Genomic DNA, 20,897 nt, shown 5'->3' on the forward strand with positions numbered 1-20,897 from the left:
ATACCACTCAAGGTCAGGATAAATTATTTACGTATATTTGTAATCAGGATTCAGTGAGTAAGAAGGAGGAATAAAAAAATGTAACAGTGGAATAATTTCCCCTCTTTCTAATTGGAAACCCAGTGGAAACTTGAATAATCACGATGTTATACATTCTATTTACTCTACATGAACGAGCAGTTTACAATGCCAATCTATTAACCGCTGAAAGAGGTATTTGGCTTATGTAGCTTAATATATATATAACTCCTTTACACTCTCAATCACACCAATTACTTATTTTGATATTTTAAATAGGGCTCTTAAGCCTCATAAGAAGCTGTTTGAATTGAATGTAAATGCACACTACTACTTACAGTTACATATAACAAACAGTAAATATATAGTTACATTTTTTTGAATGGGTGTATGTTTTATACTTTTCTCCGACCTAATTCTAAGAACTATTGATATCACATTGTGAAAATAAGAAAATGTTATTTTTTTTTTGTACTGGCATTGGCGACTGGGCTAACGCCGCCTGCACTGCACGAGAGGGCCTCAGAGCGGTGCAGACGTCACCGTCGTGAAACCCCCCCCCCCCTTTCCCCAGAACCACCCGGCCATCTCTGTCCTGGCTCCTTACCGACTCTGAGTCAGAGGTGCAGGTCGGCTGACGATGCCATCGCACCGTGTCACCACTACACGACATCTGGCTGGAGAGCGTGGAGTGTCGTGTCGACTGGAAGCTGCCACCCGACAGAGTCCGCGAGCCCTTGCGGACGACGCCGAACAGCGCGCGAAGGCACGGCACGTACTTGCCGATCGCCTGCCTGTACTTGGGGTGTGTGATGGCGTACACTATGGGGTTGTGGATGGCCGATGCCTTGGCGATGATGGCAGGCACGGAGTTCATGTAGGGCGTGAGCATGTCAGCGTAACTGTGGAGACAGGCAGCAGCCAAGTTAAACAACTCGAAGAGTAGAAGCGGCTCGTATCCTGTAGAAATGCACCAAGTAGCTCAGGAGTGATTCACTCCTCTGGTGGTGCAATAAATTGTCACGAATCTGGATTTGCAATTCAGTTCCAAGATCTTTTTCTTAACTTGCTTCATCATCTTCTCTCTATTGTTTCTCGTATTTTACGTCCTGTTTGCACTTCATTGTACATTCCATGAGCACATAATCCATCGTTACTAGCCTTGTACCTCGGTCATGGGTCCCGGGCTCTCTGACAGAAGTTTGAAGCTATGGTCATGAATAAAACAGTTTAAAAATACTTTAAAACTTTCATTAGGGTCTGAACGTACAATGCTGCTGGATTATGTGCTTCTGCACTCATACAAATGTGGAACAATCAAGTTACCTTGATCGTGCTGGGGCTTGTAAGATCTCAAAAGCTAAACAGGATGGAGGCTGGCAATAGAGCAACAGATTACTCAATCTATTTGTACTGAGCTTGTGTGTGTCACTTTTCGGCAGGAATTCTGGTTTCCTCCCACATGCCAAACACTCACATATAATGAATGGGCCAACCACTCCAATGCAGGACCCTTCTGAGTCTTGAGTGCTCATTGAACCTCTCCTTGGTAAATAGTGGACATTTTTTATTATTGCTATTCACTGCAAGTCATTTGTCATGGAGCAATATAATCTTATCCTATCTCTAGGATTTTGTATAGCGCTTTTGTCAAAGTGCTTTACAAGAGTTATAAATGACACATTAGTATTGGCTGATGGGGAAAAGGGATGGGGTTTGAGTGTTGGGGAGGGGAAGGGATGGCAAGGAAGGGTGGTGATAGGGAAAGGGAGGGCGAGGTTAGGAAGGGGGAGGCTGGTTAAGGTTTTAAGGACGAGGATAGGAAGCAGTATAGGTATATGCTATTGAAAAAAAGAGTAATATCAAGGGAGGAATGAAACATGGTTGAGTGAAGTTGCCTGTTTGATGTGGAGTGGCAGTGTATTTAAATGGAGGGGAGCCAGGAGGGAGGAGCGGTAACGTGACTGAGCACAGGGAGGGGGGGCGTAGTGACGGACAACAGAGATTGTGAACGCAGGGGCCGAGATGAGACGTAATAAGAAATAAGAGAAGCGGGATAGGGTGGGGCAGAACCATGGCGTGATTTTTAAACGAGGGTAAGGAATTATTAATAAACATCGGTAGTAGATGGGAAGCTAATGGAGTTATGGAGTTCGACAAGGAGAACAGAGGAATGGGTGTGGTGAGGATGATTAAAAATAATCCGGGTCGAAGCGTTTTTTTATTTTCTGGAGGGGAGCAAAGGTGGTCTAAAGTGATCTAAACGGGGTGAGGGAGATGAATATGGTGGAAAGGAGAGCAGGAGGTGGAGAGGTTGGAGACAGATTCCCACCTGAGCATTGTAAATAAGTTTAACGTTTATTTTGCTTAACTAGTAGAGGACTCAAGATATCAGGATACATCCCATTTGGAAGTGACCTGGGTCACCAACATTAAAACAATATAAAACAAAGTACAACAATGAAGTTAATAGAAATCAAAGCAACAATAAAAACTATAATCATAAATCAGAGCAAAAACAACCAGGAGGTGGCGAGTTAGGCAGGAGAGCGGCAGGACAAACGTACCCAGCCCAGGCCACAAGCGCCACACACGAGTACGGAGACCAGGACACCACATAGAGCAAGATGACAATGAGGGCAATCTTCGCAAGCTTCCACTCGGCGTTCATCCGTTGCTGCTGCTTCTGTGATTCCTTACTATCATGGGCATCCCCCAGAGTCTTCACAGCCCTGTGCGGACAGTCACGCCCCAGGGGCAAATTGAACAAGGCCAGCAAGTGTCGGCGAATTATAGATGTTGTAAATGCTGACTGATAATATATAATTATAAATATCAAGTTTGAATTGACGATGATGACCAATAACTCACGTTACCAAGTCCACAATACAGATAATTAACACGTCCATTCATCTAGTCAACGTGGTGACAGTAAGGATATTTTTCATGGTGTATATTGCTGTACTGTGAAATTGTAAGGCAACTGTTTCATGCTGTGTACGAGTGTATATTGCCACCACAACGTGGGTCTGATATTTCACAAACAGCGCGCACAACGACGTGACAAACCGTGCACACACCACGTGACAGACCACGCGCACAAACACGTGACAGACCACGTGCACAAACACGTGAAAGACCACACGCATAAACAAGTGACAGACTGTGTGCACAAACACGTTACAGACTACGCGCTCAAAGACGTGACAGACCACAAGCACAAACACGTGACAGACCACGCGCACAAACGCGTGACAGACTATGCGCACAAACACGTAACAGACCATGCACACAACACGTGACAGACCATTCGCACAAACACGTGACAGACCACGTGACAGACCATGCACATAAACGCGTGACAGACCATGCATACAAACACGTCACAGACCATGCGCATTAACACGTGACAAACCGTGCACATAAACACATGACATACCACGTGCACAAACGGGAGATAGACCATGCACACAACACGTGGCAGACCACGTGACAGACCACAAGCACAAACACGTGACAGACCACGCGCACAAACACGTGACAGACCACGCGCACAAACACGTGACAGACCATTCTCACAAACACGTGACAGACCACGTGACAGACCACAAGCACAAACACGTGACAGACCATGCACACAACACGTGACAGACCATGCACACAACACGTGACAGACCATTCTCACAAACACGTGACAGACCACGTGGCAGACCATGCGCACAAACACGTGACAGACCACGTGCACAAACACGTGAAAGATCACACGCACAAACACGTGAGAGACCACACCTGATGATGATTGCTTGTGTTGCAGTCGAAACGTCGTGAATTGTTTTTATTGTTTTATGTTTATATTATTTTATTATTTCCCTTCTAGGTGACTTTACCGAAAGAACCAATAATATGAATCCCTGCAGTCACGAAAGCTTTAAATCAAAATTTAACGTGGCAGACCGTGTGCACAAACACGTTACAGACTACGCGCGCAAACACGTGACAGACCACAAGCACAACCACGTGACAGACCACGCGCACAAACACGTGACAGACCGTACACACAACACGTGACAGACCATGCGCACAAACACGTGACAAATCACGTGATATACCATGCGCACAAATACGTGACAAACCATGCGCACAAACGCGTGACAGACCACGTGACAGACCATGAGCACAAACGCGTGACAGACCATGCGCGCAAACACGTGACAGACCATGCGTACAAACACGTGACAGACTGTGCACAAACACATGACAGACCATGCGTTCAAACACGTCACAGACCATGCGCACAAACATGTGACAGACTGTGCACACAAACTCGCGAGAATGCCTCACCTGTTGGTGTTCTTGATGGCTACGAAGATGCGCACGTAGCAGAAGATGATGACAATGAGCGGGATGAAGAAGACGAAGCAGAAGAGCAGCATGGTGTAGGAGCGTACGGCTGGTGTGAATGTCACGTAATCCCATGTGCACGACGTCATGAGTCCCTCTGGGACGTAGGCACCTACAAATACCAAGAGAAGCATAAACAGCCGGACTAAAGACATGGTGCCGAGATGTTAACTCCCTCGCCTGGTATACAGAAGGTCGTGGGTTCGATCCCGAACCTGACTTCCGTGTATTTGAATTTTGCATTTCTCTCTCCCCGTGGTAGCGTGGATTTTTCTAGGAATCCTCAGGTTTTTACCCCCATATTTAGAAACATGCGTTTACAGTGTTTGGCTGCTATAAATTTCCACATGATAAGCCACTTCGTTGAGCTATAATTTGTGGCCAGGTCGCTTCTTAAAAAAGCTCAGTGTGCCTTAACTGGTAAAATAATAATTATTCACAGTTTAGTGTTTAACTCAAACAACAGTACTCAACTTTGTAGATATACATCCCGTGTTGTGTCCCAGGAAGTCTGACTAGAGTTTGAAGCTTTGTTCAAGGTCAAGACGTCATGGCCAAAGCCAATGATGCCACCACCGCAACTCCTCGTCAAACACTTCCTACCCCCCTGCCAGATCCTGCAGCTGGTGCACAGTAGATGCACAGCGACCTCCAGGATCTGTCCTCATAGTCTCCCCGCATTTGGTCTTAGCAGTCTTCCCCTTGGTTGCTGTACTCCTGGAGACCCATTCTAATTGCTGTCTCAGCAACTGATCCTCTCCCATCCTGCACACATCCAACCCAGCGCAAGCATTTTCGCCTTAAGATTTGTTAATAAGAAAAATAATGCTAAAAATTGCATGTTGTAATTTTCAGGAGTGCTAAAGTGGCATCTGCTAGTAGATATCACCTTGGTAGTGGGTTGTGTTGGTAGTGGGCTTGTATCATCATTGGTAATGGGCGCTGTTGGTGGTGATAGTGGGCTGTGTCAGCGTTGGTAGTGGGCTGTGTTGTTAGTGAGCTGTGTTTGGTAGTGGGCTTTGTTGATAGTGGGCTGTATCAGTTCAACACGTAGGCTTTCGCGACCAATATTATTCATAATCAAGGTTTTTGGGTTAGATCACGTTATTTATAAATGTGTCGTAACCCTCCACCACCCGACACGGCCAATTAGCAAAAAAAGTATCACGTTGACAAAAGACAAAAAGTTCACTACTTTAGCCCACCGGTGTGTTGAAGCGTGAAACCACAACATTTACAATTTAAAATATTTGTCTTTTGTCAACGTGACACTTTTTTTGCTGATTGGCCGTGTCGGGTGGTGGAGGGTTACGACACATTTATAAATAACGCGATCTAACCCAAAAACCTTGATTATGGGCTGTATCAGCATTGGTAATGAGTTGTGTTGGTGGTGGGTTGTGTTGGTAGTGGGCTGCTTCAGCGGTGGTAGTGGGATTTGAACTTGTGGTGGTGGTGCCCATAAAAGGAATTGGGCTGGAGCTTGTGTCTCACTCCAGCCAAAGAAGGGTGGGAGGCTCCAGGCGAGCGAGTAGAACCACACGGCCGCCGTGATGTACATTGCACGCCGTTTGGACATGGCTCCTATGGAGGCGAGGGGCCGAGTCAGCACCAGGTAGCGGTCAGTGGCGATGACCACGAGGGTGATCATGGACGCGATGCCGAAGAGCGCTCCGCAGAAAGCATACAGCTCACAACCTGCATGTGTGTGTGTGCATTTGTACATGTGGTAGTGCAGTGGTTAGCATGCAGCACTACGAACCTGGAGACCCGAGTTCATTCTCGCTCTCAGCCAACAACAGTGACAATTATCTGAACCGGTCCTAGGCCTCCCCTCGGTTGACTCAGCCACAGATGAGTATCTGGTGCGGTGTCTAAATGGAATGTTGTAGTCTTTCATTTGTTAGCCAAAACTAGGCTATTGTGGGTTTGAATGGGATCCTAGGAAGATGCCCACCACCAATAGTGGAAGAATAGTAGGCACATGTTAAATGTAACAAGCCAATAATTATCAGTGGAAAGATTTGACACAGTAGGCCCTGTTGTCAATGACAAGGGCCAGCATTCACTGTTTCATCACTATATAGTCCAGCAGATGCTTTTGCTTGGGCTCGGCGTGCATTCATGATGTTGTGTGGATGCACTGATGGAAGAACAGCGTGTTGGTGATCAAAGCCCATCGGCTCCAAAGAAGTTTAACAGCTTCCTCCCATTTTTATTGAGCTGATCTGGCCCTTGCCTTCTAATCAGTCCAGCCCAGGTACATGTGTAGTGGCGTAACGCGCGGGGTTTGCAAACAGCGGGTGCATTTGAGGGCGAGCAGCTGCAAGCGTGAAGACATGGAGTAGCCGCCAGAGAGGCCCCAGCAATTAGGCGGAGAAGCAGTAATTAACCGGGTGCATTTGGGGATAGGCAGGTGCGAGTGTGGAAACACGAAGTAGACGCCAGAGAGGCGAGAGATGGAGATGATAAGAGAGAGAGCACGTGCAGGAGGCGCCGCTGAGGCGCCAGCTTAATGGGGGGTAACTGAGGACCCTTAATGAGGAGGGGGATATAGGGGTGTGCGCGGAGCAACACAGGGTAGTTAGTTGAAGCTGAAGGAACGAAGAGGACAAGAGCTGGAGAGTAGAAAACTGGGACCTCTCCCTCTACACCTCGTCCCCCCCAGCGGTGTTGGCTGATCCCCCACTGGGGACAAGGACGAGTTGGAGGTGTGAGAGAAGAGAGACAGGCTAGCGGAATATTAAGTAACAGGCTAGCGGAGTATTAAGTGACAGGCTAGCAGAGTACTAAGTGACAGGTTAGCGAAGTATTAAGTGGCAGGCTAGCGGAGTGTAGAGTGACAGGCTAGCAGATTATAGAGAGAGGGAGTTCGGAGCAAGGGTGGGTTGTGTTAGTGTGAGGAGCATCCATACGGGATGTGAAGTAATAAAGTGACACAGGAGAAAAGCTAAAAGTGTCCGTGTGAATACGCCACTATACATACATCATGACCAACTTGGGAATGAAAGTCCCTCAACAGGATGACTCTATCCCGAAGCGACTAACACCTGGGACAGGAGATCATAATAGGCATCCGACTTATCAGCCTTGCCTTCATCCCTCAACTGATGTTTATTTTCGGTGGGGGCGTTAGCCACCACCACCATTTTTATTTTCTCATTGATGAGGAAGCGAGCCCACAGTAGCCTGAGACTCGCAGCTTCAAACACCTCACTGCCAAGCTCCCATGCCCCCTTCATTGTTTTGTTTAGAAAAAGAGACACTCCCTGTTGTTTGGCAGTTTCCTGCCCTGAGTGGAAGACTGTCCACCCCTTATCGTGACTGAAGCCATTCATCATACGGGGTGTATTCCGCAGAAGTCGAGGCAATACTGGTCCAGCTCCTGACAGAAGAATGCAGGGCCGGCCCGAGGCATAAGCGAACTAAGCGGCTGCTTGGGGCCCCCTGGCCACCAGGGGGCCCCCGAATCGTTTTTATTTTTTTTTACAATTAAATAACTTAAACAAGTGATATAAATGAATTAATGAATGAATGAATAAATGATTCAAGACAAGAAAATTCTGTCGACAACTGCTGCTTTGTCACGGCTCACGGATGTCACGGCTCATTGACAATTCGCGTGGGCGCGGGCGCGGGCGCGGGCAGGTGCGCGCAATTGTACGTCACGATAATAAATACGCCTAAGCCATGTCACAAAAAAGGACGTATCCCTCTGGTGCCGAAAAAAGAAAAAAGAAAAGGACCGAGGAGGAGAAAAAAGAGCGAGATAAAGGTATGTTTGCATTATTATTTACAGTATGTTTTGTGCAGCAGCAGCACAAATTGTGCTCACGTCACTTGAGGAAGCAGCTAGCTAGTCATGACTCATGATATTTTTATAAGCCATAAAAGTGGTAATATAACGCACCAGAGCTAAATCCCCGCCACAACAGTGAAATGTTATTAATATACATTTATCTAGGTAGTAGGTGTGTATTTCACGTTGATAGATATCGGTTTAAGTTGGAGAAAACAGCGATGACAAGCTTAGCTAGCATTGCTGTTTGTGTTGAAGTGAATATTCCAGCTTCATAGGCAAAGCACGTGCGGTCTCTGCTTTAAGATCTTTGGCAAGCGATGGTATTGATCTTTATGAGAAAATATACCAAAGCCATGTTAGGTGGGGAGACTTCTGTAATGAAAATAGACTTCAATTTTATTAATATGGTGGCAACTGATGTAGCAGTGCTATCCTCATATTTATAGGCTGCAGTAGATCACCATGTTAATTTTTCACCATACTGCAATTATGCCTCATTTGCCAATAGAATATGAATTGTTAGGTGTGGTGTGGAATTGCTTAGTAATGATGGAAAAATAAACTCATTCTGCTCGATCAACTATGCATTTATGCAATGCTATTTTTTTTTTCCAGGAATTTTTTTATTTTTTATTAATACATAACCTCACTGTATTCGTTTATAATATTCGCTATAACATTATAGTGTGACATTTGTGTCAATAATCTTCTAGCACAGATGAGTCTGCGTGGTGGGAGGGGGGCCCCCAAATCAAATTCTGCTTAGGGCCCCCAAGAGGCTCGGGCCGGCACTGGAAGAATGATAGGCTCTCGTCCCTAGTGAGTGTTTCAACATCCCACGTGTCCAACCGCAGTGGTTTCCTGCCATTTCTGGAGAAACCTGGAGGGGGGGGTTAAGTCTCCTGGCCCCATCAATAGGGGTTTCGCCAGGAGATGTCACATATGCCTGTGCCCCCGGGACCTCCCGCATAAGCTTAGTTTCATCCTTTCTGTATTTTTTGGTAGTTTAATTGAAGGCAGAGGGGTTACCAGCCCCTGGCACGCATCTTGATCCCCATTGGCCACTGTGGCAGCTGCGAACACTCCATGAGGGTAACAGCTGATTAGTATAAATCTTCCATCCAATGGAATTGTTCACATCACAACAGCGTTACCAACTAGCAACTACCGAGGAGGTGAGGGTTGTTTTGCCACAATACACTCAAAGACAAAGATCCCCTATCTCGCCTTAACAGACTTCTGGGCAAAATTCTGTACGAGCATCTATGAAGGCTGGTATGGCATACAAGGGGGTGGGTGGGTGGTCAGCACCATGCCCGGCTGTCTTTGTCTCACTAGTGGCAATATTTGCACAGTGCACCAGGTACTCATTTGAGACTGAGTCGACCTAAGGGAGGCCCATGTATGGTTCATATAATCATCACTGGTGTTGGCCGTTATCAGGAATCAGACTCAGATCACCGGGTTCATAGCAGAGAACGCTTACTACTACACTACCGTTCCCCACTCAGTAATGTACACACACATTTGCACCTCCGATTAGCATTTACACATACTCGCACACCGATGCTGCTCACTCTGCATAGTTTGCGTCACCCACCCTTCTCCCCAAAAATCCAGCGCTTGTGAAGACTCGTGACGAAGAAGATGGGTGTCTGTGTGATGGACATGAAGAAGTCAGCGAAGGCCAGGTTGATGATAAAAATGTTGGCCGGCGAGCGCAAACTCTTGCTCCTGAACACACCGGTCACACACACGTGAGTGTAGGTGGCACAGGTAGGACTAACTTGATTGAACGTTCTTTACCTTAACTATGCGACCGCTTCGATGAGAGATGCAGTACATATTGAGTAAGAGCAAATATAAACTATTACGACTGCTGCGGTTATTGTTATTGTAATCTGCCTAACTTAAAAATATTAAATTTGAGAAATTATCTAAGCACACTCTTGTGATGACATTATAAACATTTTAACAATGACATCATCATTATCATCATTATCCATTATTAATACATTCCTGATCGGTATACCCAGATGATCTCTTTTGCAAGGGTACAAAAACAATATAAAGAATACTGCAGATAAAGAAATAACACAATCTTAAAAATCAATCATTTAAAAGTAATACATTTCCCAATAACTATATATGAATTGTACTTTAGCAATTGAAAAATATATTGGTAAAAGCTATAAGATTCCACACAAATATAAAAAGTATCACAGGTCTGATACAACATATGCCATTCAAGAAACATGGTCGCCTAAAGCCATCCATCAAAAATTATAACAGGACCCTGCGGGGTGGGCTGATAGGAACGAATAACCAAAGAATATAAACATAATGTATTATTACACTTGTTTAGCCAGGAAAGCCCCACTGAGTCGAAAGGTTTTTGTAGGGTCCTGCCAAGTGTTTGCAGTAGGGGGCAATGTTGCTACACCTAATCGGACGATACGAAGGGAGAGTTTGAGGCCTAGTTCTAGGCTTTAGGCCTAGCTGTAGGCTTTAGGCCGCTGTGAGTTAATTTTTAATTTAAATGTTTTAATTATTTATGTAAAAGCTTTAAATGTAAATGTTTCTATTTAAAAACATCAGGGAATGTAACATTGTTAAACATTAACTCCCTTTCACACACGCGGGGATATGATACGAAGGGAGAGTTTGAGGCCTAGTTCTAGGCTTTAGGCCTAGCTGTAGGCTTTAGGCCGCTGTGAGTTAATTTTTAATTTGAATGTTTTTATTATTCATGTAAAAGCTTTAAATTTAAATGTTTCTATTTTTAAAACATGAGGGAATGTAACATTGTTAAACATTAACTCCCTTGCACACACGCGGGAGTACGATACGAAGGGAGAGTTTGAGGCCTAGTTCTAGGCTTTAGGCCTAGCTGTAGGCTTTAGGCCGCTGTGAGTTAAATTTTAATTTAAAAGTTTTAATTAAAAGCTATCTCAGGGAATTATAAGGGAATGTTACACTTGTTTAGCCAGGAAAGCCTCATTAATTTAAATGTTTTAATTAAAAGCTATCTGAGGAAATTATAAGGGAATGTTACACTTGTTTAGCCAAGAAAGCCTCACTGAGTCTAAAGGTTTTTGTAGGGTCATGCCAAGTGTTTGCAGTAGGGGGCGATGTTGCTACACCTAATCGGACATCGGACGGACGGACGGACGATATAATCTATTGTAGGCTGGTTCACTTCGTTCCTACCAGTAATAGATGGGACGTTGCTATAGTTGCCTGCATTGTGAAATTACAAATTATTATATTGATGATTGGCAATCTACCATCCTCATCCCGTGCCACATACATAGTCTCCAATAATCATCATCATCATCATATTTGTAAAATTAAATGTGCTCGTCAATCCACTGCTGCATGAAGCCCTTTCCACACCTTTTTGGTCATGGGGGTGTTTGACCATACTTCACTCTGGTCAGGGTGGGCTGGTAAAGGGGGGGAGGGAGCCTCGGGACCGGTTCAGGTATCACTCGCCACTGATGTCAGCCGTGACCATAAATGTAACCCAGGTATCAGAGTGCCTAACTCAGTCGACTAACCACTGCCACCACCGCACTCCTCCCACCTATTTTATAAAAATCTAAAAAGGAACAAGAGGCAGAGTAGAAAAATATTAAAGCAAACTGAAAACAAAACCAGCACACTCAGGTACACATGAGCTGCAGTATCAATATTAGTTCCAATGTGTTTAAATGAGGGCCAATATAAATCAGGGCTGTGAAAGAATGATTATCATCACTCTTTCACAGCGCATATTGGAGCTCGCAATTAGGGCCAAAGTCCTCAACGCGAGTTCCTTCCGCCCCGGAAGAACATTGCCAGAAATCTTAGTGCAATAACACCATCGTGAACAAGGAGCTCGTTACTGGCCTAAAAAATAACTCCCAGGGTTCGAATCCTACCCAGGGAAGTGGTCAGCCCTGAATCGTTGGGAGAGCAGGGCACAGTAGATGCGATCCACCTCCTTCATCGATGGACATGAAGAACACCCGGCAATGTCACCACAGCCAGACTATCGACCACATGATCCAGCACTGCCTATACTGCCGATTCGTGGGCAATATTACCGACATCCAGCCAGCCTCCACAGGGACAATTAAATGGCTCAATAACATCACTAGACACACAGCCTTTTGGTAATTTCACCTTGCCAAACGAAAAAATGCATCTAGTGTCATGCTTTATAAGTCATTAGTATAAGTCCAATGTCCGTAACAAGTCATCTTTAAATTAAATTAGGCGAACAAATCTAAAATATAACACTCAAAATAAGTCATTTGTGAGATTTAAACATTATAATATAGCACGTGGGAGCAAAATACATTTACTTTAAATCAATTATTACTCTGCCCGTGCACCTAGCATAACTCATGTGAACCACTACACCCTTAAGCATGCTCTTAATTGATCTTTCAATGCCTTTCATCTGGGAACTCAGCGGTGAAAATAACAATGCTTTTTTTCAGAGAAGACTACAAATAATCATGATAAAGGTGCACGTTTTTTTAAGTTCAGCAGCACCTTCTGTAGAGACGTGAAGCCTGCTGCTCTGGAGGGATAGTGCAAATGCATTTGAGACCCATGGGCAATATACACAATCACTCATTTTAACACCTTTGATGGCACTGACCTTTTTTTAATCGATGACATTTCATTCCATTTCCATATTGTGGGAATCCACAGAGACGCAAATAAGTGCTCCTCCTCTTCATAAGACTCGTGGGAAACGTGTTCACGAGGAAACGAGCATATGTGCTGTGCGATCAAAAGACTCTAGTGCTTGGTGACTCTTCCCAGGGAGCATGAAATGGCCGGGACACATCTCAACGGACTCAGCAAGGGGTAGTGGGTTCATTTGCCGACCATGATTGAATCAACTATTTCATAATTCATCATCATCATCACTTTTGTCAACATAATAATTGTATCCATTATCATAATTTATTTCCAATTGAATACTTCATAATGTATCAAGCTATTCAATTGTCACCAAAAAAATATAAATGTATCATTTATTATTTCATATAATCATCCTCATCATAATTATCTATTAATTCGATCCTTGTTACTCCTAAATTTATAAGAAAGAGCACCCGCTAGCTAAACCACTCACTGGTAGATAAGTGGCCGTTATACAATTTCATTGAGATATACTGGTCCTTGCCATATGAACATGGAATATCCACCACCAACTCAGTAAGTTATCTTCACTATTCTGGATATGAGCGCAATTAGCAGTCTATCCACCAGGGCAGCGTATTACTCCATCAAAATTCCAAACTATGCCGTGAGACTGAATGCGTTAAACCCTTGAGCCATCATTGATGCTGGGTTCTCGTTCTCTTCCAGTATACCTTACAGGACCTCCTACTTGCATCTGCGCAATATCTACACCTGCCACTTCCTTGCCCCAGCTGCTGGTTAGACGCTCACACCCATGCCTCCATCACATCTAAACTCAGCACTAAAGTTGTCTGCTGTGCAAACATTCAAAAACCTTTCACCTCTAAATTCCGGATGATAAAAATGCTACTGCCAGGATTCTCACCCTCGTGGGCTCGGAGTCTCAATACTCCGAGCCCGCGACTGGCTCTCAATCCACTCAAATGAAATTTCTAAGTTACCCTTTGGCATGTTCAAGATCACTTATGGATTAGCCCTGCCTACCTCTTCTCTCTCATCCCTGGCCCTGGTCGAATTCTAGGCTCAAGACCTACCTTTATTCCTCTGGCTGTGCCCTAAAACATTTCAATGAAATTAAATGTTCAAGCGGGGTACGCCTCCAATGCTCCAGAGCAGCTGCCACTGCATATACGGTTATACTATACTCCGTTACTAATACCAGTTAAATTGTGTTTGTTTAACTATGGAGAAAACCGGAGAACCCGAAGAAAACCCATGCAGATAGGGGAAGAACACACAAACTACACACAGAAAGGCACACGAGTGGGGAATGGAATTAAGGTTTATTTCTGTGAAGAACAAGCGTTATCACTGCGCCACCCTATCGCCCATGCCCCCTACCCCCAGCACGACTCCCCAGATGCTAAGACACATACCTGCAGAAGACGTAAATGACGAGGAAGTTGCCGATGATCCCTGTGAAGCCGATGGCGATGACCACCGAGCCGATCGTGTGGTGCACGTGGTGAGGGATATCTAACATTGGGAACTTCTCTCGCTGTGGTGGCAAGAAAGACACATTCCATCAACTGGACCCAAAAAACGTACGTATTGGCAGTACACCGGTGCAGCATAACACACCGGTTCTCATAAAAAACAGTTATAAAATTAACATTTAAAATGACATCCGTCTTCCGACTGCTTCAACATCTGGATAACTGATTTTGACGCCCCACCACCCCACAATATTTTCTGACTATGGTTGCGACTCGTGGGGAAATAATAATTGCGATTTTTTTTTCTTATACCGCACACCACGGTTCAATGTCGCCGATACGTTCATTATCAGCCATAATCTATCCACTGCTGGATGAAGGAATCTTCAAGCCATCCCCATCTTACGGTCATCCGATGCAACAGTCATCTAGCGCCTGCACAAGAGCCAATTTTGTTGCTCCACATGTGTGGTGAGCGTCGTCCTCTCGGGCACGTTAGTTCATTAGTCCCGACCACTAGCTATAATTCCTTTTCACGATGTGTCCCGTCCAAGTGCACTCACCATTATGTATACTTATGTGTTTAATTTGAGTATGTTCTCGAATCCACATGTTCCTCTAATGTCTCTCGGTATAACTCCAAGCGTGTACCTCCCCATGATTCACTCTGCACCCTTCAGCATGTTTCACTTTGTCGATGTCTGTATTTTTTATTCGTTTGTCATAGCAGGTAATATACAGTAATTCAACGCGTCCTTCTCTAGGTACACACATGTAGCTCTGTTGCCTTTCTTTATTAAATTCAGTTTTATAAAAGCACTTCACCCTGTTCTCCTCTGCCCCTCTATGTAATCATATAAATCGTGTGCCGCCTTCAATAACTGGTCCACACATACTCCAATGTGTTTTCCAAATGTATCCCTCCAACAAGTTAGACGCGTCAGATTGGGTGGTTGAGATGAACAGAGTGGCAGCCAAATTAATGAACATGCCTGAAACTATGTCTAGCATGGAACAAGAGCAATGAGATTGCCTCATTTTCAGGAACAATACTGTTGCATCACGACTCCCTGAGGGATGATGTATTGGGAAGGCCTTCTTCCAGCAGTCTCTCGATCATGGATGATGATGATATTAAAATAAATTGATATATAATTTCACACCTGTTGTCTATCATTGTGGTTTGCTGTATTAACATACTTCACTTCACTGGTCAGTGCAGATGTGGGAAATGGGGTCGAGGACCTGTTCAGATGTCATTCACCATTCATGTTAACAATGGCTGCGAATCGAACTTGTCATTGGGTTCATAGTTCACTAACCACTGCACAATCACTCCCGCATATTGTACAAATATCAATCGATCATGATGATAATAATAAACCCCAAAGTGCCAATCCACTGCTGGATTAAGGCATCCCCACGCCTTGCAGATAATTTAGATTTGCACGCACTTCACCACGCTGGTCAATCCGAATCGGTGAAGTTCAGGCCCAACAAGACCAGTTCAGATATCACTCGCACACCAATGTTAATCAACGCCGATAATCGAACTTAGGTCACTGTGTTCATAGCACAAAATGCATCAACCACCATTCCACAACCTGTCCGTCAATAAAATTGCTATTGGTGAGAAGAGACATTGAACCGTGAATAAGGCCTATTCACAGTGAAGCAAATGGCGATGTATGTGATTGTAATAGCAAAACATAAAGCTGGCACGTCTTTACAATACAGTTGCGGGTCATAGGTGTTTGATAAGAGCTTGTTGATCAACTTAATACCCTGGCAATCGCAACGGCTCTGAAGTTAACCACCCGTGACGCACGCTGTATATTGTCATGGTAGTCTCTCTGATTAAACGCGCGGCGTTGGGGTGGCTGCTCTTCGAAACCGGTGTGCATTCCACATTCCAATGTCAGGGATCGTAACCCTAGAATGGGCCGTGGTTGACTTTCTAGAAAGTTGTATTTATTTTATTGACTTGAGAAAGATGGTGTGCTGATTGTAAATTAAATGTTTACCAACACCACCCGATCAGGTAAATTATATAATTATGTTTATAATACAGTCATAATTTACAGACGTTATCTATCCACTGCTGGATGAAGACTTAACGCACTCTGTGGCAGTAATAGGAGTTTGACCATACTTCACCACACTGGTCAATGTGAGTTTCGTAAAGGGGGGCCAGGACAGATTCATATATCACTCGCCACTGATGTTAGACGTCACCAGTAATCGAACTCGGGTTGCTGTGTTCATGGTGCACATTTTATTCTACATAAAAGAATGGTGCGTGTTAAAATGAACGTGTGTGTGTGTTAGTCAAATGATGAAGCGTGTCTGCAATCTCCGTGAGGGGAGGCTTGCACCAGTGTTGCCCTGACCATATACTCCACAGCTCCATATCTTGTCTGTGATGTTCTACGAATGAATCAAACTCTGACCCGGGGTTTAAAATAGGCGAGAAGCTATCATGCATTTGACCAACGCTCGCCCGTGTGCTTGTCGAACTGCAATGTGTTTGATTTTCTTTTTCTAAAGCCAAGGGAACATGCTAAATCATGACATCACTTTCAAAGTGGGAAGTTATGCTGTAAAACATCCACTCACACACGAGTTGTGATATGAATGAGAGTTTAATTTGTAGAATGAGTAATTCCTTTAATTAGCAAACTACGCCTGCTTGTGCTAATGGCCTTTCTCGCCGCCAGTGAGGACACACAAAGACTTTGCGCTTCGCTAATGAGAGCCGCGAGCGAGAGAGTCGCATAAGCACAGCGGGCAGGCAGTCACACGCAGTAACGGGTGCACAGATCATGCATGCATGAGTCGCTTGACTTAATTTATCCCTGTGCTGCCATGCGCACTGAACCTTCCCCACTACACGTGACCGTCTCCCCTCTCTCTCACACGCGCGCGCGCACACACACACACACACACCGATTCATACAAATCTCACCCTTAAACGAATGTGGGGCGAAACGTAGGGATTTTGGACAACTTCTGTAGGCTGGCAGAAACTCATTTTTGGCACACAGAAGAGGTGGTATGGTAGACGCACTGCAGAAGGTATTCATTTATGGCTAAGCAAACCTAGATAAAGCCCAATACAGACTAATATCTGATGTTTTCCCCCATGTTTGGGAAGCGAACCCAGGTCGCCGGGACTGTATTGCAGTGCGCAACACCTCTTGGACGCACATTTACGCACAGCGCTCAAGACAAACACGTGTGGGATATATTTTTAATATCAACGTATTATTTTAAAGATTAAACTTAGACATTGGTTTCCTGTGTTCTCTTCTACCTTTCAAGACGGATATTACAATTAAAAGAGAATCCCTGCAAGGGAACATTGCGAGCGATGTCATTGCGTTTAAACTCAACCGAAGCCAAGTCCCAAGCCAAGAGCGGTGGTCTGTGTGCGCACGCGGCGCCTATATTTACGAAAGCTTTATGTGCTGCTGCATGACTGTGCCGTGGAAGCAAAGAATTAAGGGTTAGTGGATCACGTCAATATTTGTGAAACTCCCAAACCAGTGGAGCTGCAAGGTTACCAGGAGATGGGAGTACAGGCGGTCCTCGACTTAAGAACACAATTACCGGTAGATCCTGAGAACCATTAGTAAGTCAAGCGGTTCGTAAGTCAGAACACACCAATGTATTTTATTTAAATGCCCATACGGTCAGTGTTATGAAATGTGCCACGGTTCAGCAAAAAAGGGAAACATTGTTAAACTCATCAATAATAAAACATATATTTTCATGTAAAACTGGAAAAAAGTAATGTATAATAAAAAAAAACATTAAAGAAAGTAACCTAAAAAAAACAGAATCCGTTTTTTTCCCACTTATTTTGAGTCCTGATGCTAGCTTGCTTGTCTAAAGGGGCATAATGAGTCACCACAATTTCACTCACACATGGGACATGCATATACACACCGAAAAAAACACAAAACACAAAGACAGACAAACAAAGACAAAGATACACACACGGGGCACACGCACAAACAAAGACACACACTCCAACGACATATAGCCTGAACAGACTGTTGGAGAACAGCATTTATGAAGGCCGATACAGCACCACACCAGGCCACGATTAACCATCGTTGACTCCCCAGTGGCGATGTACACAAACCGAATCAGGTACTAATACTAATTTGAGGATTAATCGACCTAGGGGAGGCCCAAAACCCATTCAGATAATAGTCACTGGTGTTTCTCGTGAGAAGGAATCTACCGCTCCCCACACACATACAGCGGCACGTGCACACGCACACTCACTTTCACACACACTCACTTACACACACAATTTCGCACATATGTAGTGTCTTCAAAATTAGTCACACCAACACGTTGTAACAAGTCACCTGCTTACACTTTATTAACCTATTCTTGCGCCAGTTGTAGGCACTCCTATAACTATCTGTACGGTCACTTATGGTTACTTCTCCCTACTCTTATCTATCTTCTACCTCCATTATCCTGCACTCAGCAGCTCTGCTTTCAGCGACTCTGCACACAGCGTCTTCGCACACAGCGTCACTGCACACAGCGTCTGCGCACAGAGCGTCTCCGCCCACAGTGTCTTCGCACACAGCGACTCTACACCTCCACTGCTGCCCTCACCTACGCTCCCTCAGACCCGCTCACCCGTCTGTCCTGGGCAGGGGGATCAGCCAACACCTGCCTGGCGACGGCGTGAGGGTTGAGGTCCCGTTGACGGCTGGAGCAGCAGTGGCGAGATGTCTTCACACTTGGTCCCCGGCAACAACTCCCCGCTCCGCGCACGCACACGCCCTTATATTCCTCTGCTAATTATCCGAGACCTCTCGTGCATCTCTTTAGGCTCTCGCCTGTTGGCCCATCAATTAACCCTTATCTCCTGTCTCCCTGGCAACATCTCCGGTCTCAACGTGCACAACCGGTCGACCCCGTTTGCACCTGATTCGCCCCTTACAACTGGCGGTTCGTCTGTGCAAACCTCACGAGCACCTATTTGCCCTCAGTTTCCCTCGGTTAACTGTGCGCACCACTTATTTCACTGCTCTACACATATGTAGTGAGTCCAACTGAGTCGCAGACATTGTTCTTTAGAGGCAACACATTTATTATAATATCGACGCGTAAACACAAAGGGGTAACTGCCCCTTTACCAGATACAGCCTAGGGTGGTGACCACCCAGCTAACTACCCTATATGGAGGAGTTACAGCTACGAAGGGTCTGACCCTCACTTGGGTCCTGGCTACGTGCTGATGCCTGCAGAGCTTCCAGCTTATAAGACGTAGAGCTTCGAACTTGTAGAATGCAGCGACCCCGGTCCCTCTCAGGGACCCACCTCATATCCTCCCGGATTGGGGCCGCTCCGCCCTTGGCTCTGCCTGCCTTCTCGAGCCTTCCAGCTCCCTCTTGATCCCTCTCGAGAGCTCTCCCGCCCCCACCTGGGGCCCTCTCTGTGGACACTCCGGATCACGTGCCTACGGGGTCAACAAGAGTGCCATGGCCCAGGGCAACCCTGACCCTGGGCTGACACTCTCCCACTCCCCCTGGTGGGAGCCCACACTACGCGCCATGCGTGGTGCCCGCGCTATCCCAGCGCTCACCAAGCCCCGCTAGGGCTGGTGCTACACCCGCCTATGGGGTGTACGCAATGACAGTGCATCGCACGCCGTGCTATGCTAGAGCCGGCCTCACACAGCAACCCACCCGGTGCTGTCCGCGATGTAGGGACATCGCTCGCCACAGCCCTCTCGGGCCGGCACCATACAGTGACATCCCCGATGTCACTACACATATGTACACGTGGATGTACACACATGCACACTCACTCCCAGTGCGAGGCTGACTCATCACATCTCGAGGAGGATCGCTGCACTGAAGAAAATGGTTACATGGTTCAGTTTTCAAACGTGAGTTCACGTTTTAAGTCAATGTATGTTTTTAAAATATATATTTCATGGAAGCTGGCTTGTAAATGCAAGTGTTTGTTAGTCGAAGACTGCCTGTACAGTAACACTCCCATATGCATCATGGGTTTTCTCCTGCCACTCTGGTTTTATCACACAATCAACACACATTATCTAAAACAATATATTACCGAGTCATCTAGCTGTAAGACTCTTTTTGGAAAGGAATTCAAACTCCATGAAGCTTTCCTAGACAAATAAATAGCATTAAATATACATGCTTTATATAATAATTGAGTAAGACTTTTTTTTTAAGTGGTGATTTTAGGATGTTCATAGGATGTTTAACATCAACTTTATGCAGAATTTTTTTTGGGAAATACCACCTGGCAAGAAGAGTCAACTGTTATGAATGCTCAAACTACCTAGAATGTGTTTAAGTGACCAGATTAAATGATAATAGGTTTCCCCCCTTTTTTCTGGCAACAAAACAGGTGTTAAGATGATTCCTTGTAAAAGGTTTCAGTTTGGTGTTTTAACATCTTAACACCTGTTTTGTTGCCAGAAAAAAAGAGGAAAACCCTATTATCATATTTTGGTACTGGCAAAGGAGGTCCCA

General features: G+C 45.1%; 1 protein-coding gene across 3 annotated transcripts in view; it reads right to left on the reverse strand.

Annotated features, from left to right (window-relative positions):
- LOC144934260 (melanopsin-A-like) overlaps positions 1-20,897 on the reverse strand; it is a 62,113-nt gene that overhangs the window by 21,232 nt on the left and 19,984 nt on the right. For all 3 annotated transcript variants that reach the window (XM_078859940.1, XM_078859941.1, XM_078859942.1), the window contains 6 exons: positions 14,302-14,423; positions 9,822-9,955; positions 5,914-6,117; positions 4,360-4,531; positions 2,586-2,750; positions 626-920 (listed from right to left, as the gene is read on the reverse strand). In XM_078859940.1, the coding sequence (XP_078716066.1) occupies positions 626-920; positions 2,586-2,750; positions 4,360-4,531; positions 5,914-6,117; positions 9,822-9,955; positions 14,302-14,423 (1,092 nt within the window). The remainder of the gene's footprint in view (positions 1-625; positions 921-2,585; positions 2,751-4,359; positions 4,532-5,913; positions 6,118-9,821; positions 9,956-14,301; positions 14,424-20,897) is intronic.

This window comes from Lampetra fluviatilis, chromosome 9, assembly GCF_964198595.1.
Source record: "Lampetra fluviatilis chromosome 9, kcLamFluv1.1, whole genome shotgun sequence".
NCBI lineage: Eukaryota > Metazoa > Chordata > Hyperoartia > Petromyzontiformes > Petromyzontidae > Lampetra > Lampetra fluviatilis.